Source organism: Lepidochelys kempii, chromosome 5 (genome assembly GCF_965140265.1).
Source record: "Lepidochelys kempii isolate rLepKem1 chromosome 5, rLepKem1.hap2, whole genome shotgun sequence".
In the NCBI taxonomy this organism is placed as follows: domain Eukaryota; kingdom Metazoa; phylum Chordata; order Testudines; family Cheloniidae; genus Lepidochelys; species Lepidochelys kempii.
This window is the reverse complement of record NC_133260.1, coordinates 27,449,829-27,474,382: the sequence shown is the minus strand read 5'-3', so window position 1 is coordinate 27,474,382 and position 24,554 is coordinate 27,449,829. Positions and strand designations below refer to the sequence as shown.

The 24,554-nt window shown below is 45.5% G+C and overlaps 1 protein-coding gene across 3 annotated transcripts in view; it reads right to left on the bottom strand.

The window, feature by feature from the left end:
- The window catches only part of EGFLAM (EGF like, fibronectin type III and laminin G domains), a 136,527-nt gene that overhangs the window by 101,261 nt on the left and 10,712 nt on the right, over window positions 1-24,554 (bottom strand). For all 3 annotated transcript variants that reach the window (XM_073346166.1, XM_073346165.1, XM_073346167.1), the window contains exon 2: window positions 2,499-2,608. In XM_073346166.1, coding sequence (XP_073202267.1) covers window positions 2,499-2,608 — 110 coding nt within the window. The remainder of the gene's footprint in view (window positions 1-2,498; window positions 2,609-24,554) is intronic.

The following is a 24,554-nucleotide window of genomic DNA, read 5'->3' as shown; positions in this document are numbered from 1 at the left end:
GTATCAGAATGGACCCTAGGGTTAACCATACTCAGCTGACACAACAATCCTTGTTTAAACTGATCATTTAACCTTGTGTTTAACACATGTGTTTTAACATATGTCATATCCCACTACAGACAAACCCTAAGTGTACATGAATTAGTTGGCATTCAGTGAACTTCCTGGTACAGTAAAATGTGGTTGCTAAATTCAGCAAAATGCAGCCTGAAATAAGTAGGTTGAATTCCCATGGAAGTCTCTAGGCTTCATTCAGCAATTACATGAATTACACTGTAAGTTATACATCATGGGCAAGATCCTCAACTGGCATAAACCCATTGAAGTCAACTGAGGATCTGGCTCCTGTGTAAATTGGTAATGGAACTGGTGGAAGTTGCAAAGCAGTGTAACTTTTACCCACTGGACATCCACTTACTCTCTCTGTGCCTCTATTCCCCATTTATAAAATGGGGATGGCCCCTTTCTTCCACTGTTTGTCTGGCCTGTTTATTTAGCTTACAAGTTCTTTAGAGCTGGTACCATCTCTTACTTATGTCTGTTCATACATTCTTAGATTTTAAGGCCTGAAGGGATCATTAGATTATCCAAATCTGACCTCCTATATAACACAGACTACAGAATGTCATCCCATGTATTGAGCCCAATAACTTGTGTTTGATTAAAGCAGATCTTCCAGAAAGGCATCCAATTTCAATTTGGAGACATTGAGAGATGGAAAATACAGCTCTTCCCTTGGTAGTTTGTTCCAGTGTTTAATCACCTTCTCAGTTAAAAATGTGTGCCTTATTTCTAATTGGAATTTGCCTGACTTCAATGTCAAGTAATTGATTCTTGTTATCCCTTTTTCTGCTAGACTAAAGAGCTTTTTAGTACAAGGTATTTTCTCTCCACGTGGTCCTTTTCTGCACCCTCTCCAAGTTTTCAACATCTTTTGTATAATGTGGACACTAGAACTGGATGCTGGTATTATAGTATCAGTCTTGCCAATGCTATATGCAGAGGTAAAACTACCTCCCTACTTCTACTCACTACTCCTCTGTTTATACATCCAAGGATGTACCAAACTAAGTACAGTGCCTAGCTCAATTATTGTTATTATAACTTATTATTTGTATTATCATGGACCTCTGGGAGCTACTACAATACAAATAATTCAATAATAATAAAAATAATTCAGCAGATGTGCAAGACAAGTGTAACTTACACAACCAAGGGAGGAAAAGATAGGGCATAGCAGGAAAAGCAAGCAGCGTGTAGGTATAAGATGAAACAGCCCCTAACCACCACAACTTATATCAGAAATAGAGAAGGTCAAACATTTTCTGTCATAACTTTTTTCCCAATGGAAAACTGAGTTTTTCATTAAATGGACATCTTTCATTCAATTGTCTGCATCCCTTGAAAACTGGTTTTTTTTTTCAATGAAAATTTGCATTTGTATTTAGATTTTTTTTTGTGGGGGAAGGGGCGCTCAATCAACATTTTCCATGGGGAAAACAAAACATTTTTGACCAGCTCTTGTCTACCATCCCCCACGTGCTCAGGGCCAAGTTCACTCCTGGCAAAAACAGCTCCCATTGACTTTAGTTTAAGGGTTAAATTTGGTTTCCACAGAATACAAAATCAGTACAAGTTTCATTTGTTTTGCATGAATGCTGAATGCCAGACTGGTGCAAAGTTACACTGCTTTGCTTCTGAGACCTACTCACACCTCTTTTATCAACAACTTACGGCAGCACAGAATCCTAGAACAGAGGTTCTCAAAATGTGGTCCATGGACCACCAGTGGTCCACGAGCTCCATTCAGGTGGCTCACGGATAGTTCCCTCTAAGGTGCACGCCTGGGCAGCCTCACATGAGAGAATGAAGGGCCACCCACCTAATTAGTGGAGCCGCACAGGCATGGCTCCACTAATTAGGTGCCTGGACCCTGGAGAAGACGCACATGTAAGGTGAGGAGGTGGCCTTGTGGGCAATAGGGGGTAGATGGGAAGGGGCTGTGGGGTGAGGAGATGGGGTGGGGGGAATTTGGGACTCAGGCTTGAGGCAGTTAGAATAAATTTCACTCTCTGTGCCTCTGCTTACCAATCTGTAAAAAAAAAAAGCATAATATTTACCTGCTCTACTCTACCTTACTGGAATGTTCTCCTATCTAATTAATTGTAAAGTGCTTTGAGATCCTTGGATAAAAGTCACAAGAGAAATGCAAATTATTGTGAATCCATGCTTCTTGCATCCACACAAAATTCCCATCATAGCTTGCTTCTAAAACATAGCTGCTTGTTAATTAAAGACTCTTTACTATTGGTTCCAACTCAGCTTTTTCACAGAACTCTTTCTAGACAACTCTAGTGTATGGTACTGAGTCTGGGATTCAAAGTACCCTCCTTGCTTTCCCTTACTGTTTTCACTTTCCTTGCGAACAATGAATGGGACTATGTGGTCCATTTGGATTCTATGCTGTATATTGCTAACAAAAATAAAGGTTTACTTACAGTGTATCCTGTGATGGTGCTCGCATGCTGCTTTGGCATTCTCCATTGTATGCTGAAAGCTGTACAGTTCAGTGAATCCACCAATATATCTAGAGGAGGCCCCAGCCTATCTGCCTCAAAGCAAAATGATATTGTGTAAGAAGTTTCAGGAAACAAAATTCCCTTGTTTATAATCAGCTGAGGGGCATATCTTTGAAGAAGAATACACATATGCTGCCCTATTCTTTAAAAATCTTCAAAAATCAGACAGACCCAATCATTAAAGGGCTAGATTCTACCACTCTCACTCATGTCGAGTAGCTTCTTACCCCACATGCTGCCCATGTGGTTTCTACTCAGTGTGACAAGTGGAGTAGAATCTGACCCAGAATTAATTTGGGTCGATCTATCAACCCATCAAAGTACATTTGCTTTCCTTTTCAGTGTATTTGCAACTACTGCAGCACACCTGTTACTCTACATAGCATTAGTGGTGCAAACTGAGATGTGAGGAAAATTCCCTGGGACCCATGCCCTTAGCTACATGAATGCAACCCTTGGAGGCCATATGAAGAAAGGGGCATGTGTGAGAATTCACCTTCTCTGTAACCAGAATAAATCTACAGAAATACTTAATTACTCTTCACCAGTTGGGTTAAAGGATTCTTTAATGTATTTCATAATTTTTGTACACAACATTTCTTTGATGATCTTGCCAAAAAAATAGCTTGCAATTAACTGAGGAAGGTTATTAGCTTTAATAACAAAGGCACTTTATCTGGTAAAATAATAAGGATCACAACTCAACCGCTACAGTAAATTGAATAAGCACTGACAAGAAACTCTATCATGCTGAGTCAAACTGCAGGGACCATGAAGCATTGGGTGGAGCCTCTCTTGTAACTGTAATCAAAGTACAGGTCTGGTGTCTAAGCTCTGGAAGCAAAACGAGAGATGCGGGTGTTTGTATGCGTGCGTGCATGTGCATAGGCATGTGCAATGAGCTCCACTTACCTGGAGAAAAGATAGTGATGGCAAATGTTACCACCCAAGGTGAAGGAATTTTAGCCACTGCCTATGAAGTCTTAACATAGAACACTACAACTCAGGGCCCCAAACCCACAGTCTTGCAGACAACATTTCCCTTGAAATCATTAGGAAGTTTGACTATGGAGTGTGGAATCAGGCCCAAGATTTTTAACAAAAATTCTGTAAGTAGCCAGACAATTACCAATGCTCTTGAAACCAAAAAACACATAGTAAAGACACTTCATAAACAAGCATAACAAAGAAGTGATGAAAATTTGCTGGTGAAAAGAATTTTCTATGGCAACTTTTATTTCCTTCATAGCAGCAGTTTTATTATATGTAATGTTTTTGTGACCTTATCTACCATAAATGACAGGGAAGGCTGAGAAAACCTGATTTTTCAACTAGTTCTAACAAAATACCAAGTGAAATCAAGTTATTTTAAAGGTCATTTTTAGATGTGAGACAAGCCAAAATCAGATTTACACTTGTCATTTCCACCAACTTATTTGATTTGAAGCTAAATACAAAACTTAACACCTTACAAATACTCACCAGAATTGATCGGCAACAATACTTTAGAAGAGAAGCTAAAACAAGAGTACAGCTGACATTTAGGTCTCTTAAGAATTTACTCTTCATTATTCCTCTACTAGGACGCTTTTGGTTTTACACATTTTTCTTTAATTGAACAGGCAGTTGGGGTGCCAAGAATGCTACTTATGATAATCAAGTAAGTTTCACTATTTACCTTGTGGTCTTGTCCATTTCCTTTTTTATCTGCTACCAGCTATGGTGGATAAAAGCTAGACACAGCAATAATAATATAAATAGACAAGGTTTAAGAAAGCACCCGGTGAATCTGTTTTTGTCTCATTGTAAGAACTGTACTTCTAAACCTTGTGGTAAACCCTTCAGTCCTTATTCAAAATAAAATTCTCATCGGCTTCAATGGGAGTTTTGCCTGATTAAAGGCTGTGTAAGGACTGCATTAATTAGACCCCTTTTGAATAATTATGTCCTTTTGTTGAGATAACAGGAACAAAACACACCTCAGGAGGAGGGGAAGAACCTGTTGTGTGTTAAACAGTTGTATTTCCCAGACACTCCAAGAAATTTCCTTATCCGGTTGCATTTGAGACTAAATTTTGAAACCCAGGGCAGCACTAAAATACCTCTGTGAAGCTCTTGTGGATACAATAAGGGAGTACTGTACTGAAAAAATAAAACTATAGTAAAAAAACTTTGGGTCCAATCTTGCAAAACTTTCCTTACATGGGTAGTCCTTACTCACAAAAACAGCTGCATTGCAGTGCATAGAAACATTCAAAGGAGTAAAGGTTTACACAATAAGGCCTTTATTTAGAAAATGGAAACCTTGAGCCAGATTCTCAGCCCCACTCCACTGCTTGTGTGGTCCCTGCTTTTGACCCTATGACCTTCACTCCCATCTCCATTTTATCATTTATTGTTCCCTGACTTTACTTGAGCCCTGGGTTCAATGGCTCCTCCCCTTAGGCTGGGGGAGGGGCCTTTACATGCAGGTGGGCTTGTGCCCACTCACCCCTGGGAACTCAATAGGTGCCCAAGCAGCACAAAAGAAGTGGAAACCTCCTGCAATTCACTCACTGGGTACACCCTCAACATGATATACAGCTGCTGGTGCCATCTTTTAAGCCTCCCTCCCTGAAGCCCCCAAAAGGGACAGGTGGAAGCTCTAGCTACTCCAGCTGGCATATGGTCTCTAGGAGAATGTAGCCAACTGGTACAGTTTAGAGCAGCCCATGGTTCTGGGGCCAAACAGAGAATCAGGAAGCTGTAACCAGGCTCCAAACAGCCCCCTTTTTTGCCGCACCTACCGGTAGTTGAATGCAGCAGAGAATCTGAGCCTTCTAATCCATTTTACCAGCTCTCTCTTCTGTCCTGCATTCAGGATCATCAACTTGACACATATTAAAGTACTGATATACAAGAACAAGAAGACCTTACAACGCCCTTGGAAATAAAACAGCAAGAATCTCAGAAAAACTAAATCTATTGGAAACAATAATAATACTTTGGTAGCCCTTTACATTTAGCAAGTGCTTCTCAAACTTTAACTAATCATCGCAGTAGTCTGGTGAGGTAGGTAAGTAACAAAGCTATGTAAATAATGAGGGGGAAATATGCCATAAATTTTTCTTAGGATTTATAAACCAATTCACTTGGTATTTTTGCCCCTCTTGTGCTTATTTGTTATGGATGTTCTAACAAATAAGTTTGCTGGGAGGAATTGTTGCAGAAACAATAAATTTCAAGCAACTCAGAAGAATATCCCTGCAAAGATGATTTCAAATTCTTAATTACAGCTGTGCTACAGATCAATAAGATTGACTGCAGAAATTATTTGGTGAATAATTTGGATTACATTTGAAAAAAGTCACGATCCATTGCAGACAATTTGAAAACACAAAGAGGCAAAACTGTTTAATACCCACTCCAAATTATTCATCCAGATCCCCTACACTTCAGTAACTTCAATTTGCAAATGAAAAAGACAAAGAGATCCAAATACTGCACAAATACATTTCCAACTTAAGCTGACATAGCTAATGCACTCAGGGATGTGAAAAATCCATGCCACTGCAACTATGCTGACCTATACCCCTGGTGTAGATGCGGCTACATTGACAGAAGCATTCTTCTCCTCTCCCCCAAGCAAAACTGCAGAACAAATGTGCAAATTAATGCTGACTGAGGCCAGGTCTACACGACAAACATATATTGGTATAACTACATCTCTCGGGGTGTGAAAAAGCCACACACACCCCCGACCAATGCAGTTATACTGGCCTTACCCCTGTTGTAGACAGTGCTATGTCGATGGGACGGCTTCTCCTGTCGCCGCAGTTACTGCCTCTTGCGGAAGTGGATTAACTACCACGATGGGAGAAGCTGTCCCATTAGCATAGTAGTGTCTTCACTGAAGCACTACAGTGGCACAACTGCAGCGTTTTAAGTGTAGACCTGCCCTCAGTCAGTGTTAATTTATACAGGTTCCCCATCGTTTTGCCCTGCACGCATTGACTCCTGATTCCGCCCTTATGCGGGTGTTGGGCTTGGCAGCACTGAAGGAAAACTTGAACAAAGTAATGGCGACTCATTCAAAATTAACTTGTGTGGCTTTGTCTCCCACAGAAGGGGTTTTCGGAGGGCGGGAGTAGGAATATCTTGTAGTGTATAGATTCTTACCCCCTCCCCCTGGTCTCCCTGCTGTCCCAGCCACAAAGCCTGCATCTTAGAGATGGCTTCCACAGTTTCAGAGAAATGTGTGAGAATGCAACTGGTCCTGTACTTCCTCTTTCCATACTCCCTGGGCTTGGATCCGCATGTTCAGCAGACTACTTACCACATAAGCTGAGGGGCACTTCTGAACCCAAGTAACCTAAGGGCACTTGTTGACTACCCTGCAAGTTAGTGAAAGAGATGTGAATAGACCCATGTGCGCCTAACTTCTAAGTTTAGTTCATGAGAACAAGCTCTTTCCAAAGAGGACTGGACTCTTCCATACAGAGGCAGATTAGGGGTTTGTGGAGCCCTGGGTCAGAGTAAGTGGGGGTGCCCTCACGCCCCACCTGCAGCAGGGTCAGGATGCGGGGGATTCCCCCACTCCCCGGCAGGAGCGCTGGGCAGGCGAGTGGAGCGGGTTGATGTGTGGGGGCGCTCATTTTTCTGGAGGCTCCCCAGTTGGCTGGGGCCCTTGGACATGGGCCCCATTGGCCCTGAGGCTAATCCGCCATGGCTTCCATACCAAAAATACTGGAAGGGAACTAGCTGTGACTCTGGATTAAACAGGTCACAAAGCAAGGTGCTTTACCTAAAATCTATGTTAAACATAATCTTCAAAATGATAGATGACTCAAGATGCTTGAGAATTAGATCAGATTATAGTGTATCAGCCGGGAAACAAGAAACAGATCCAATATCCCCATGTGTTCTATAGCTTGGTCACATTAATAATTCATCTATTCACCTCAAACTAGCCTATGAAGTCAGATTTGACTAAAACCACAGGACGCACAGAGCCTAGCAGATAGCAGTATTGTAAATAAGACATGAGCTACTAAGATTGTATTTTGCACGCTACAAAAAAAAAATAAAAATCGTTCTGTACAAATATAGCAGAACTCTATTTTTTTCCTCCTGGAATTGGGTTCTGCAACCCAAGGCAGGCACAAAAAGTTTGATGCACTACAAAATGCTTTTCTGAAAATGAAAAGAAAAGGAGGACTTGTGGCACCTTAGAGACTAACAAATTTATTTGAGCATAAGCTTTCGTGAGCTACAGCTCACTTCATCAGTAATCTTGGTCCCAAGAAAAAGTTTGTTGATTTATGAGGCGCACGGTTACACATGCTAAGACAGGGGCGGGCAAACTTTTTGGCCTGAGGGCCACATCAGGTTTCTGAAATTGTATGGGGGGCCGGTAGGGGAGGCTGTGCCTCCCCAAACAGCCAGGCGTGACCCTGCCCCCGCCCCCTATCCAACCCCCCCAGCTTCTCACCCTCTGACGGCCCCCCGGGGACCCTTTCCCCATCCAACCCACCCTGTTCCCTGATGGCCCCCCTGGGACCCCTGCCCCATCCACCCCTCCCTATCCACTGACCACCCCCTGCCGACCCATCCAACCCCTCCTCTCATTCCTGACTGCCCCCCCAGGACACCTACCCCATCCAACCACCCCTCTCCCTGACCGCCCCTGGAACCCCCGTGCCAACTGCCCCCTGCTGCCCCATCCAACTCCCCCTCTCCTTCCTGACCGCCCCCCGGGACCCCTGCCCCCATTCCACCCCCTTGTTCCGCGCCTTCTGACTGTCCCGACCCCTATCCACACCCCCGCCCCCTGACCACCACCCCCACCCTCTATCTAACCCCCTCGCTCTCTGCCCCCTGACCGCACTGCCTGGAGCACCGTGGCTGGCGGCGCTACAGCCATGCTGCCCAGAGCACCAGGACAGGCAGCCGTGCCACCTGGCTGGAGCCAGCCATGCCACCGCACAGCACAGAGCACCGGGTCAGGGCGCGGCTCTGAGCTGCACTGCCCAGCAAGAGCTCGCAGCCCCGCCGCCCAGAGCATTGTGCCGGTGATGCAGTGAGCTGAGGCTGCGGGGGAACAGCAGGGGAGGGGCCGAGGGCTAGCCTCCTGGGCCAGGAGCTCAGAGGCTGGGCAAGAGGGTCCCATGGGCCGGATGTGGCCCGCGGGCTGTACTTTGCCCACCTCTGCGCTAGGACTATAAAGAGGAAGAACTACTGCAAAACCATATCGAAGATGAGAGGACCAGAGAAGAACTAGATACGGAGCAACAATGCTGAACTGAAGTTGCTGGATTTACTTCACTGCTCGTTGTTGTTTAGATTACTGTTATTATGTCCCTGAGGCCTGGTCTACACTACAAGTTTATGCCGGATTTAGCAGCGTTAAATCAAATTAACCCTGCACCCGTCCACACAACGAAGCCATTTTTTTCAACATAAAGGGCTCTTAAAACCGATATCTGTACTCCTCCCCAACGAAGGGACTAACACTGAAATCGACATCACCGTTTTGAATTAGGGTTAGTGTGGACGCAATTGGAAGGTATTGGCCTCCGGGAGCTATCGCACAGTGTACCACTGTGACTACTCTGGACAGCATTCTGAACTCGGATGCACTGGCCAAGTGTACAGGAAAAGCCCCGGGAACTTTTGAATCTCATTTCCTGTTTGGCCAGGCGAGCTCATCAGCACAGGTGACCATGCAGAGCTCATCAGCACAGGTGACCATGCAGTCCCAGAATCGAAAAAGAGCTCCAGCATGGACCGAACAGGAGGTAGTGGATCTGATTTCTGTATGAGGAGGGGAATCCGTGCTATCAGAACTACGTTCCAAAAGACGAAATGCCAAAACATTTCAAAAACTCTCCGAGGCCATGAGGGACAGAGGCTACAGCAGGGATGCAACACAGTGCAGCATGAAACTTAAGGAGCTCAGACAAGCGTCCCAGAAAACCAAAGAATCAAACAGACACTCCGGGACAGAGCCCCAGACATTCCGCTTCTACGCTGAGCTGCATGCAATTCTAGGGGGGGCCGCCACCACTACCCCACCCTGTCCGTGGACTCCGATGATGGGGTACTCTCCGCCATGCCTGAGGATTTTGCGGATGGGGAAGATGAGGCGGAGGAGGATGAGCTTGAGGAGAGCACACAGCACACCGTTCTCCGCGACCGCCAGGATCTTTTTATCACCCTGACTGACATACCCTCCCAACCCAATCAAGCCGGAGAAGGGACCTCTGGTGAGTGTACCTTTTTAAATATAATACATGTTATAAAAGCAAGCGTTTTTTAATGATTAAGTAGCCCTGAGGACTTGGGATGCATTCGTGGCCAGTACAGCTACTGGAAAAGTCTGTTAATGTGTCTGGGGATGGAGCAGAAATCCTCCAAGGACATCTCCATAAAGCTCTCCTGGAGGTATTGTAAAAGCCTTTGCAGAAGGTTTCTGGGGAGAGCAGCCTTATTCCATCCTCCTTGGTAGGACACTTTACCACACCATGCTAGTATCAAGTAATCTGATATCATTGCATGACAAAGCCTGGCAGCATATGGTCCCAGTGTTTGCTGGCATTCAAGCAACATCCGTTCTTTATCTCTCTGTGTTATCCTCAGGAGAGTGATATCATTCATGGTAACCTGGTTGAAATAGGGGAATTTAATTAAGGGGACATTCAGAGGTGGCCGTTCCTACTTGGCTGTTTGCCTATGGCTGAAAAGAAATCCTCCACGCAGTTAGCCACGCGGTGGGGGAGGGAGGGCAATTGGCGCTGAGCTGTTCGCGTTTGGCTAGCAGGGATCTTTCCTGATACCAGCCACATAGTGGGGTGAGGGGTAAAGCAATCATCCCAGAGAATTGGATGGGGGAGGGAGGGTTAGTTTGGTGTCTGCTGCTGCACGTTAACAGGAAAACTGCAGCACTAAATGGCCAACTCAATGTGCTTTGCCAGGCATGGGAGAGTAGGGCGCTGCTGTTATGAAGGTTGAAGAAGCCAAAAGACTATGGCTTACCATGGCCACCTGCAAGCCGAATTCTGTTGCCCGGCACTGCGTGTGTGATCTCTAACACTAAAGCCGCAGGCACTCAATATAAGATGCAAAATGCGACCTTGTACCAAAATCACATGTGCTATGTAATGTGAATAGTGTTGTTCACTGTGAAAGAGTATAGCCATTGTTCTGTAAAATGTATCTTTTTAAATACTTCACTCCCTTTTTTTCCTCCAGCAGCTGCAAATGTTTCAAGCATCCCTCCTCCGTCCCAAAGTCTATCTCAGATAAGGCAGCAAAAAAAAAACGCACGCGCGATGAAACGTTCTCTGAGCTCATGCAGTCGTCCGGCACTGACAGAGCTCAGCAGAATGTGTGGAGGGACACAATAGCAGAGTACAGGAAAGCAGCCGATGAACATGAGGAGAGATGGCGGCAGGAAGATCAGAGGAGGCATGAGGCAATACTGGGGCTACTGTGGGATCAAACGGACATGCTCCAGCCTCTGGTGGAGGTTCATGAATGGCAGCAGGATCACAGACTGCCGCTGCAGCCCCTACTTAACTGCCCTCCGTCCTCCCCAAGTTCCATAGCCTCCTCACCCAGACATCCATGAACGCGGGGGGAGGCTCCGGGCACCCAACCACTCCACCCCAGTGGACAGCCCAAGCAACAGAAAGCTGTCATTCAACTAGTTTTGAAGTGGCCTTTTCCTTCCCTCCTACCCTCCTCCCACACCCCATCCGGGCTACCTTGTGAGTTATCTCCCTACTTTTATAATCAATTAATAAAGAATACGTGTTTTTTAAATGATAGTGATTTTATTTCCTTTGCAAGCAAACTGTGATCGAAGGTGGGAGGGCGGGTGGCTTACAGGGAATTTAGAGGCAACCAAGGGGGCGGGTTTTCATCAAGGAGAGACAAACAGACGTGTCACACAGTACCCTGGCCAGTCATGAAACTGGTTTTCAAAGCTTCTCTGATGCGCAGCGCTTCCTGCTGCACTCTTCTAACCACCCTGGTGTCTGGCTGCGTGTATTCAGCAGCCAGGCGATTTGCCTCAACCTCCCACCCCACCATACATATCTCCCCCTTACTCTCACAGAGATTGTGGAGCACACAGCAAGGAGCAATAACAGTGGGAATATTGGTTTCGCTGAGGTCTGAACGAATCAGTAAAGTGCGCCAGTGACTTTTTAAACGTCCAGATGCACTCTCTACCACCATTCTGCACTTGCTCAGCCTATAGTTGAACAGCTCCTTACTACTGTCCACGGTGCCTGCGTACGGCTTCATGAGCCAGGGCATTAAGGGGTAGGCTGGGTCCCCAAGGATAACTATAGGCATTTCAGGTTTCAGAGTAACAGCCGTGTTAGTCTGTATTCGCAAAAAGAAAAGGAGGACTTGTGGCACCTTAGAGACCAAATAAATTGGTTAGTCTCTAAGGTGCCACAAGTACGCCTTTTCTTTATAGGCATTTCAACATCCCCAACAGTTATTTTCTGGTCTGGGAAGTAAATCCCTTCTTGCAGCCGCTTAAACAGACCAGAGTTCCTGAAGATGCGAGCGTCATGAACCTTTCCCAGCCATCCCACGCTGATGTTGGTGAAATGTCCCTTGTGATCCACCAGTGCTTGCAGCACTATTGAAAAGTACCCCTTGCGGTTTATGTACTGGCTGCCCTGGTGGTCTGGTCCCAAGATAGGGATATGCGTTCCTTCTATAGCCCCACCACAGTTAGGGAATCCCATTGCAGCAAAGCCATCGAGTATGACCTGCACATTTTTGGGGGATAGGTCCTGCTTTGAGCAGGGGGTTGGACTAGATGACCTCCTGAGGTCCCTTCCAACCCTGATATTCTATGATTTCCCAGAGTCACTACCTTTGATAGCAGCAGCTCAATGATTGTGTTGGCTACTTGCATCACAGCAATCCCCACAGTAGATTTGCCTACTCCAAATTGATTACCAACTGACCAGTAGCTGTCTGGAGTTGCAAGCTTCCACATGGCTATTATCACTCGCTTCTGAACTGTGAGGGCTGCTCTCATCTTGGTATTCTTGCGCTTCAGGCAGGGGAAAGAAAGTCACAAAGTTCCATGAAAGTGCCCTTATGCATGCGAAAATTTCGGCACCACAGGGAATCATCCCAAACCTGCAACACTATGTGGTCCCACCACTCTGTGCTTGTTTCCTGGGCCCAGAATAGGCGTTCCACGGCATGAGCCTGCCCCAGTAACACCATGATCTCCAAATTGCCGGGGACCGCAGTTTTAGAGAAATCTGTGTTCATGTCTTCATCACTGTGCTGCCGTCACCTCCTTGCCTGGTTTTTCAGGTGCTGGTTCTGCATAAACTGCATGATAATGCATGAGGTGTTTACAATGGTCATAACTGCTGTGGTGAGTTGAACGGGCTCCATGCTTGCCGTGCTATGGCGTCTGCTCGGGGAATCCAGGGAAAAGGGCGCGAAATGATTGTCTGCTGTTGCTTTCATGGAGGGAGGGAGGGTTGACTGACAACATTTACCCATAACCACCCGCGACAAATTTTTGGGCCCATCAGGCATTGGGAGCTCAGCCCAGAATTCCAATGGGCAGCAAGGACTGCGGGAACTGTGGGATAGCTACTGTGATAGACCCAGGCCAGTTGGGTACAGTAGAGTAGCCTTATTCGGATGCTAAAGGATTCCCCCCCCAGCCTAAGGGGGGGTCCACAGGACCTGGAAAACCAAGTAATTATGGGGGACAACTAATGAACAACAGGGACAGGAGTGCAGTCATGTACAGCAGAGTAGCAGAAGGCAGATATACTGGCCACTGGATTAACAGTTTTCTGTTCCCTGACTGACCAGAGCAGGGGCTGCTCCAGGCTAATGAGAACACCTGACTCCAATTAACCTGCAAAGAGTCAGGTGAGGCCATTAAGCTAATGTGACCACCTGAATCTAATTAAGGCCCCTCTGATAATATAAAAGGGCTCACTCCAGAGGAGAGGAAGTGAGGCTGAAGGGCTGATTAATGAAGACACCCTCAAGTTATTGGTAAGGGAGCCCTAAGGTAAAGGTGAAGAAGGAAGAAGCAGGAGAGCTGTGGGGAAGTGGCCCAGGGAAATGTAGCAACTCTGGCAGTGAAAGGTTGGCTGCCAACAGCTGCTACCATTAGGGTCCCTGGGCCGGTACCCGGAGTAGAAGGTGGGCCTGGGTTCCCCCCAACCCACCACTACAGAAACACCTCCTGGGAGGGGAAAACAGGCCCCTGTCAGGACAGGAGGCTAAACTGTTTTGGCATGAGGCCGTAGGAGCAACAGAGACTGTGGGAATTCTCTCACCAACCTCCATTGCTGGCTTATGATGAAAAGGGCTCCCTGGCCCAAGAGAGAGAAGGGCTACGTGGAGGGTTGCAGTGAGCCTCTGAAGCTAGCATAAACCACCTGGAAGCGTGGGACCCATGGGGACAAGGTCGGAGCTCTGCCACACTACCCACAGTGCACCGCTTGGAATGTTGACGCTTGCCACAGTACTGTGAACGCACACCGCCGAATTAATGTGCTTAGTGTGGACGCATGCACTTGACTTTATACAATCTGTTCCCAAAAATCGACTTCTGTAAAATCGGAGTACTTTCGTAGTGCAGACATGGCCTAAGGATCTGTAGTGTTAAGAAAATAATGAAGTAACTACAACACTGGGAAAAATTACCAAGAACAGTTCCCACCATGACCAGTGGGAGCTGCAGCACAGACATGGCTCCCTCAGCCAGAGCTGATTTTACCACCATTTTAAACATGTTTTCTGCAAAGCAACTCACATTAAAATGGTGATACAAAACAATTCCGACCACAGAAGCCTTGTTTACATTGTGATTCCCCTCAGCTTTAACACTAGTTCAGCTGAACTGGTGTTAGAGCCAATGGAAGCGTTTTTGCGAACTTCCACCTGTGTTCTTGTCCGCCATATGCTTCTGATGTACTAAGTAACCTGGGGAACAAAATGGAACAACTCCAGGCTTGCTCTCCTTCAGGAAGTCCCTTGTGATCCTGTGAATTCACCCCTTTGCACTTTCAGTGTGTGGGTACTAAGGGTATTTCTACCCTGTGACTGCAGCTTGAGTAGATGTATTAGAGATTAAAGTAATCTTGCTAGCTTGGGTCCGAGGGCAGTGAAGCCGCTGCAGTACATGTTTCAGCATGGGCTGTGTAAGCCCACCTGGGACTCTCCAGCCCACACTGAGGCATGCACTGCGGTGGCTTCACTAATCTGGTACCCCAGCTATTAAGATTAAAGTTAGCTCAGATATATCTACTTGAGCTGCAATCATGCGCTGTGATTGCAGTCTACACAAATGCTAAGGCTGTGGTTGTCTCTTGCACAGAAGCTAAAGGGATGGCAGATGAACAGCACCCTCCCTCCCCTTGGACCAGCCACAATCTGACCAGAGACTTTACTGTAGTGATGGGTGATTACTGGAAAGAATCAAGTTTTAAAATAATATTTTGAGAATCAGTCCATTTCTGATGTCACTAGCACTCAAATCCATATAATAAAAGTACCCATAGATGTACTAAATTAAAATATGAGGCCTGATCAGTGTCATTGAAATCAATGGAAACAACTCAAATTGATTTCAGTGTGAACTGCAAAAGGTCCATCATTTGTGACAAAAATAAACAATGTCAGACTGTTATTTATTTGATTTCTACAGACTGAACTAGGTTAAATAAAGAATGCTGTGGGATGTAGATGGCATGACAAACCAACAAAGGTCAGGAAGTCTTAAATTAAAAAAATGTGGCATCTTTTCATCTTTTTGAAGCTTGGTCCAACTACCACTGCTCAGCAGCATTGAGTAAGAAAGCAGGAATCTCCCAACCACAACCAGAGAAGGGTGACTGTGTCAGGACCACAACAGAACAGTGACTGAAGAGACGCCGGTGCTGCCATTTTTATTATATCTGAAGCATTCAGAAAATGACAATAAGCACTATACAGCTTCTCTTTTCAGCACATGCACTGATGGACCTGTGGGGTAACTAATGAAAACAACAAAAGATGAAATTGGAAGCATTGTGTGGGCAACTGAGCAGGAGTAAAGAAGATGGAATTTACCCCTCCTCTCTCAATCTGATGCAGTCCCTCTCTTCCTGGCTATTCCAACTCACACTCTGGAACACCAGCTGCTGCCCTTCTGTGCCCTGCTTCAAAGGATCTACACAAGAGAAGATAACATAGTTCATTCCCTGAGAGCCCCCAGGATGCAGGGTCCTGCATGGGTGCTCTACGCTACCACTGCAGGATTTAAGTGATGCAGAGAGTCTTGCATGTGCTCTCTGTACATGGGTGAATTTTACGCGAGAAGAATAACTCAGGCTACATCTACACCACATACCACTGGCAGTGGCATTTAGTGTACGTGTAGGTACATGCCGCAGTGAAAAGCCGGCTGTGCCCACACCTTCACGTATTAGTGAAAGGCTCTTGCAGAAGTCTCTTCCGCACTGCAGGAGTCTTTCCAGCAGCAGGGAGCAGCTGCAGTCTTTCCCTAGGGGGAAAAAGGGCTCCAGCAGTGGAGAACTGCCAAAGTCTTTCCCTTCAGTGGGGAAGGGCTCCAGCAGCAAGGAGCTGGCAGCCTTTCCCTGCTGCCTCCCTCATACCAGAGCCTTTCCCCACTGGGCAAGTCTTTTCCTGTAGAAGGAAGGCAGCCAGATACTACACTGCTCAAAATAGCAGTGTAGACAGGCAGGCACGGCTTAGCAAGTAGAGAGCGTGTTCTGCTATTTATATCCACACCATAGGGGTATGTACTCACATGCCACCAAAAGACCTGTGCAGTGTAGACGGACCCTAATTGGAATTAATTTAGAGGTAATAGCCATCCAACTGTATCTGAATTCCAAAAGGTCTCAACAATGGTAATATTATGTTCTTGTAGTATATGTTATGCAGAGAATATCTGTCTCAGGTACAAGTAAGGTGTATATCACTGTGGTATTTATAGCCTGTGTAGAAGGAAAAGAGAGCTGTGGTCTAGAATTAAGCTAGAATACAATATGAGTCCCATTGAAAATAAGTGGACACAGTGTCCGAGTATTGACTTTGCCATGGCATCCCACCCCTTGTGGCACCCTGTTTAGGGTCCCAGTTCAGGAAAACACTCAAACACATGCTTAACTTTAAGCACCGGACATCAATAAGATTTAAGCATGTCTTAAAGTCAAGAATATGCTTAGGCATGTGTCCTGCACAAGGACACGCTCCTGAACTGAAGCCTAGCAATGTAACCCAATAGGAGTCCTTGCCCTTAGAGAATGCAAAGATAATGCAGGGCTAGTATCACTGCCAGCACTAGCCTCTCTAAAGTGGGCAGATACCAAAGCTGTTGGGGTACAGAAGGCAGCAGACACTGCATGCATTTCAAGGAAAGTGCAGTGGCCACGCTCCACCAGCACTTCTGGGCACAACTGTACATGCTTTAGGTACAATGCCTGGAGCTCCTGCTCAGGCAGTGTGCCTTCCCACTGCCTCAGACAACATGACTTCAGCATCGGGGGGAGGGATAGCTCAGTGGTTTGAGCATTGGCCTGTTAAACCCACGGTTGTGAGTTCAATCCTTGAGGGGGCCATTTGGGATCTGGGGCAAAAATTGGGGATTGGTCCTGCTTTGAGCAGGGGGTTGGATTAGATGACCTCCTGAGGTCCCTTCCAATCCTGGTATTCTATGATCATGCCAGAATCAAGCTCCTATGTATTTCAAAGCAAAGTATTTCCACCATGCCAAACATTTATTTTTGTGTAACACAAGTTATATCCTCTGTATAAAACAAATGGCAGTCACAAATGTGCTGTAGTCAGTCATGTCTTAACTGGTAAAGAAGAATGTCCTCTCTGAAACTGAACTACTTACTACCTGCTATTATCCTTTTATAATACCTCTAGTAAACATAGGTGTAAGGGTGAGTTTTCACTCAGAGAGCAATCTTTTCCTCCTTCTAGCTAAGGTACATCCAGGGCACCCATCACCATAATATTTGTCACTACTGGCTGGAAACAGACATTCCAGACACTGCAAATATCTGATGATGCCCAAGGTGTAGAAATAAATGTTTGTTTATTTCAAGTTGATGGAATTTTTGTAGTGAAAATAATTAAGCAATAAGATACATAACATAGTGGGTGTATCTCATAATACTGTCAAGAGACAGAATGCTGAAGACTTGTGTGATTTCAGCCAGCTCGTGCTTAAAGTGCATGTGATTCTTGTGCACCATTCCCTGGCAACACACAGTGTGAAGTGTGTTATAACTATTCTGAAATTAAGTGACAAAATATATATAATAGTCAGACTTCTACATTGACTGAGTATTCCTGCCACAGGTACGGCAGTGAGGATAACTACTCTCATGGACTTTGTATATATTACTGAAATCAAAGACAAAAATACAGCTCTGTAATAGAGTGTGGTGCCTTTGTAATTGTTATAACTCCAAATAAATAACCTTAAAAATCTTTTACCCATCAATCGTCATCATGTAGGAGTACATTTGTCAGGATTTAGCTATAGGAAGCTTCAGTGAGAATCATCTGGCTAAACTGTTGCCCAGTACTTGGAAAATGTTCTCCTTGCTATCTCTCAAGGTCTTTCCATCCTCTCTTACAAAACCTTCTCTTTCTCAGAAGTGTTCCTCTGACAAGATACAAAGGCCACGTCTACACTATGGTGCGACAGCAGCACAGCTACAGAGCCACAGCTATGCCTTTGTAGCTCCACAGTGTAGATGCTTTCTACAGCGAAAAAAAAGGGGGAGAAGTTCCATCACCGTAGCAACTCCTCCTCCGCAAGCAAAGGTAGCTAGTTGACGGAAACATTCTTCCATCGATCTAGCTGTTTCTACACCAAGCGTTAGGTCTGCATTGCTACGGTGCTCAGGGGTGTGAATTTTTCACATCCTGGAGCACCATGGCTATGTTAACCTAACATTTAAGTGTACTCTCGGCCCAAATTTCACTTCTTTAGGAAACATTTTAATTCCGTACCATAAATATCATTCATATTGAGCATTTAGATGCATAACCTGATCTAAATGAACAGAACGCTATCATGCAAGGAAACCACAAAGTCCATATATGTTTTATACTCTCTCTCTCTCATTCACACACTCTCAAAGGTTAACATTTAGAGGGGGTGGAGTCTAGTGTGTGACAAGGAGCAAATATGTGTACCAATTCTCCTTCAAAACAGTAAGATTTTGGCTTCTCAGAGCCTCTATGTACTCTAAACCAAATCATTTTGAACCTCATTGTCAGTGGACACTGAACAAAACTATTTGAGTGTCCCCCAAAGGCAATTACATTAAGGAAAATACAGACTTGTTAAGATCACAAGTCTGGGCACAGGCCTCAGCTTTAGCCTCACCCCCTCGACAGTGTACCATAAAGCATCTTTCTCTTCATTCTGACCAAAACTGACACAAAGCATATCATCATTGCCTTTGTGGAGAGCACAGCTGAGCTATAGCCATCTCGTTGGGCTGTCTAGATCAGCGGATGGAAAGAACAGAAGGCAGCATGTGGGGACCTGAAGAAAACTATGTAACAGAAAAAGTGCTGTAAGAAATGTAAATTTTCAAAGTGACTAGTGATTTTGATTGTCTCAATTTTTGGTATTCAACTAGAGACAGGCTGAAGGGGACTGATTTTCAAAAAGTGTTGAGTACCTGCCCCCTTTGAGGTGTCTCAGGCCTCAAATCAAATCAGGCCCCTTTGAGGTGTCACCAAAAATGGAGGCATCCAAAATCACTAGTCTCTTTTGAAAATTCAGGCCTTAAGCTTCTTCTGTGTGTGTAACTGAATTCTGTGAAAATGCAGAGCGGAGACTAGAGAAATTTGAAAATCAAGCAAGAGCCAGAAATTTGAGGTAACTAGTGCTTCTGGCAGAAGTGAAGAAATCTAACCTACTTACTTTCATTAACAAACCCATCCCACCCCTTTTGAGCATTAACAATGAGGCACAGGTAAATGCTACTGCATACTTAGCATAAACTGATTACAGAAGAGGGGATTGGCACAAACACAACTGAGATTTTAGCTAAGGCTAGTGATTGCCAAAGGGCATGGAAGGCCAGGCAGGACATCCATTTTGAAAGGTAGAAAACTAATTTCTTCCCAGACTACAGCTCCTGTGTGTAGAATGGGCAAAAGAATCAATTTCACTGTCCTTTGCTGTCACTAAGGTCACACTCCACCTGCTTCCCCATAATGTGGTCCAACACACCAGGGAAACACCATGGGGGAGTCTAGACAGTGAAGAACCTATTTGGGCAGAACAGAGGCAAACTTCACACTGGCTATCTGTGCAGGAATACAGACTTGGGGATTATCAGATGGCCAGGGCACATCTAGTGGGTCCACAGAGTTAGGACCTACTGGCCCAAAACTTTATGTCAGCTGCATCCACTGTTCCCACCATAACTACAGGAGCCATGAATCATAAGCAGTTGGGGATTCTGTTCTCCAGCTTTGCATTTTATGAATGCATTTGTCTGAGCACTTGGGCAGTGCAGTTCCCTCTTCCTCCTCACTGAAGCTTCTCTCATCCTCAGCTCCTACAAAGGTTTTCATTCTTTCCTCTACCCAATCTCATATACTAGCTCTTTCTTTTGCCAGCAGTGAGGCGTTTTCCCCTATCATTCTCTCAGTTTCTTTTTTCATTATCACTGGAGCAGCTTTGCCCTCTAGCCCAAAGTCACAAATGGCTAAATGTTATAATCCATGGGTGTCATGTCGCATCCACTGAGACGCATATGGAGAGAGAGCTGCAGTTCTTGACATTGCAATTCATGATGTTATAGTGTTGCTACCATGACACTATGTTTAAGTTGGAGACTGTAGCAACCTGCATGGAGCTTGGAGGGAGGAGCACGGGTTGTAGGAGGAAAAAGTTTGGAGAAACCACCACGAAGTCAGCCTGTGTGCACATGGCTAAAATGCTGCACTTGCAGCATCTATACAAATTGTTTTCTTAATAAAGAGTTTATTTTTATACACATGGAGTCCTCTCCTGTTATTACCCAGCATGTGGTACATGAAACCAGAGACAGAACTTCTATTCCAAGAACCAAATTTTAGCCACTGATCTCTGCAGAGAGCTCCCTCTGAAGTCAAATAAGTTTTGGTCCTAAACCCCTATTTTCAATCATTATGCTATTTTGGTTTTGTTTGTGTGGTTTTTTTTCTTCTGAAGTGACCTTTTAGATTAAAATTTCTTATGCTTGGCCTAAGCCCAGAAATTAATTCTGGGGAAATTCTCAAAAATTCTTCTCCTCTTCCTCTCCCACCCTGCCACATGATCGTTCCCCTCTATTTGACATTGGTGAGGCCTCATCTGGAGTACTGTGTCCAGGTTTGGGTCCCACACTACAAGACGGATGTGGAAAAATTGGAGAGAGTCCAGCGAAGGGCGACAAAAATTATTAGGGGTCTGGACACATGACTTATGAGGAGAATCTGGGGGAACTGGGATTGTTTAGTCTGCAGAAGAGAAGAATGAGGGGGGATTTGATAGCTGCTTTCAACTACCTGAGAGGTGGTTCCAAAGAGGATGGTTCTAGACTATTCTCAGTGGTAGAAGATGACAGGACAAGGAGTAATGGTCTCAAGTTGCAGTGGGGGAGGTTTAGGTTGGATATTAGGAAAAACTTTTTCACTAGGAGGGTGGTGAAACACTGGAATGCGTTACCTAGGGAGGTGGTGGAATCTCCTTCCTTAGAAGTTTTTAAGGTCAGGCTTGACAAAGCCCTGGCTGGGATGATTTAATTGGGGATTGGTCCTGCTTTGAGCAGGGGGTTGGACTAGATGACCTCCTGAGGTCCCTTCCAACCCTGATATTCTATGATTCTATGAAATAACTCTTTAAAAGGTTTTAAAATATAATAATAAGTAGGGTTACCATATGTCCGGGTTTTCCCCAGACATTTCCTCTTTTTTGATGCTCCATTTTCTGTCCAGTTGGATTTTACAAATAAGAGGCAATGTCCAGGATTTTTGCAGAGCAGACACTGCAACTCAGAAAGAGCTGTCCCTGAACCCTGAATTGGTCCATCCCCAGCTGATCAGTCCCTTCCCTGTAGCCACAGCTGCCAGATGCAGCTCACTCAGGCCCTGGCTCCCAGCCTTGGGGAGGGGTCGTGCAGGGATGCATTGACAGAATGGCTGGTGCCGCATTCTGAGCTTTCACAGCCACCCTGCCTCCATGACACAGAGCGACACTGCCCCCCACCTCGAGAGTGAGGCCTCACGTACCCACTCCAACAGCCTCCAGGTACCGCATCCAGCACCCCCCAGGTGCTCCCTCCAAGTACACAAATATCCCGTCCATACCCCCCAAATAGCCTCTCCAGCACCCTCTAACTGTACCCCTCCCTCCAGCTCCCCCACTTCCAGCTCCCCCCGTCCCAGCAGTGTTCTCTTTTTGGGAACCTGAAATCATAGAATCATAGAATATCAGAGTTGGAAGGGACCTCAGGAGGTCATCTCGTCCAACCCCCTGCTCAAAGCAGGACCAACACCAACTAAATCATCCCAGCCAGGGCTTTGTCAAGCCTGACCTTAAAAACTTCTAAGGAAGGAGATTCCACCACCGCCCTAGGTAACCTATTCTAGTGCTTCACCACCCTCCTAGTGAAAAAGTTTTTCCTAATATCCAACCTAAACCTCCCCCACTGCAACTTGAGACCATTACTCCTTGTTCTAGCACCTGGTACCACTGAGAACAGTCTAGATCCATCCTCTTTGGAACCCCCTTTCAGATAGTTGAAAGCAGCTATCAAATCCCCCTTCATTCTTCTCTTCTGCAGACTAAATAATCCCAGTTCCCTCAGCCTCTCCTCATAAGTCATGTGCTCCAGACCCCTAATCATTTTTGTTGTCCTCCACTGGACTCTTTCCAATTTTTCCACATCCTTCTTGTAGTGTGGAGCCCAAAACTGGACACAGTACTCCAGATGAGACCTCATCAATACCAAATAGAGGGGAATGATCACGTCCCTTGATCTGCTAGCAATGCTCCTACTTATACAGACCAAAATGCTGTTAGCCTTCATGGCAACAAGGGCACACTGTTGACTCATATCCAGCATCTCGTCCACAATAACCCCTAGGTCCTTTTCTGCAGAACTGCTGCCTAGCTGCTCGGTCCCTAGTCTGTAGCAGTGCATAGGATTCTTCCTTCCTAAGTGCAGGACTCTGCACTTGTCCTTGTAGAACCTCATCAGATTTCTTTTGGCCCAATCCTCTAATTTGTCTAAGTCCCTCTGTATCCTATCCCTACGCTCCAGTGTATCTACCACTCCTCCCAATTTAGTGTCATCTGCAAACTTGCTGAGGGTGCAATCCATGCCATCCTCCAGATCATTAATGAAGATATTGAACAAAACTGGCCCCAGGACCGACCCTTGGGGCCCTCCGCTTGATACCGGCTGCCAACTAGCCATGGAGCCATTGATCACTACCTGTTGAGCCCGACAATCTAGCCAGCTTTCTATCCACCTTATAGTCCATTCATCCAGCCCATAATTTTTTAACTTGCTGCAAGAATACTGTGGGAGACCATGTCAAAAGCTTTTCTAAAATCAAGGAACAACACATCCACTGCTTTCCCCTCATCCACAGAGCCAGTTATCTCATCATAGAAGGCAATTAGATTAGTCAGGCATGACTTGCCCTTGGTGAATCCATGCTGACTGTTCCTGATCACTTTCCTCTCCTCTAAGTGCTTCAAAATTGATTAGCTGAGGACCTGCTTCATGATTTTTTCAGGGACTGAGGTGAGGCTGATTGGCCTGTAGTTCCCCGGATCCTCCTCTTTCCCTTTTTTAAAGATGGGCACTACATTAGCCTTTTTCCAGTCATCCAGGACCTCGCCCGATCGCCATGAGTTTTCAAAGATAATGGCCAATGGCTCTGCAATCACATCCACCAACTCCTTTAGCACTCTCGGATGCAGTGCATCCAGCCCCATGGACTTGTGCTCATCCAGCTTTTCTAAATAGTCCTGAACCACTTCTTTCTCCACAGAGGGCTGGTCACCTCCTCCCCATATTGTGCTGCCCAATGCAGTGGTCTGGGAGCTGATCTTGTTCATGAAGACAGAGGTGAAAAAAGCATTGAGTACATTAGCTTTTTCCACATCCTCTGTCACTAGGTTGCCTCCCCCATTCGGTAAGGGTCCCACGCTTTCCCTGACCTTCTTTGTGTTGCTAACATACCTGTAGAAACCTTGTCAAGGTTCCTTCCTCACTCTGAACTCTAGGGTACAGATGTGGGGATCTGCATGAAAACCTCCTAAGCTTACTTTTACCAGCTTAGGTTAAAACTTCCCCAAGGTACAACATTATTTTACCCTTGGATTTCCACTGCCACCACCAAACTTTATCTGGGTTTACTGGGAAACGTAGTTTGGACACGTCTTTCCCTCCAAAATCCTCCCAACCCTTGCACCCCACTTCCTGGGGAAGATTTGGTAAAAATCCTCGCCAATTTGCATAGGTGACCACAGACCCAAACCCTTGGATCTTAGAACAATGAAAAAGCATTCAGTTTTCTTACAAGAAGACTTTTAATAGAAGTAAAAGAATCACCTCTGTAAAATCAGGATGGTAGATACCTTACAGGGTAATTAGATTCAAAACATAGAGAATCCCTCTAGGCAAAACCTTAAGTTACAAAAAAGACACACAGACAGGAATATTCATTCTATTCAGCACAGCTATTTTCTCAGCCATTTAAAGAAATCATAATCTAACACATACCAAGCTAGATGACTTACTAAGTTCTAAGACTCCATTCCTGTTCTGTCCTTGGCAAAAGCATCATACAGACAGACACAGACCCTTTGTTCTTCTCCTTCCTCCCAGCTTTTGAAAGTATCTTGTCTCCTCATTGGTCATTTTGGTCAGGTGCCACCAAGGTTACCTTTAGCTTCTTAACCCT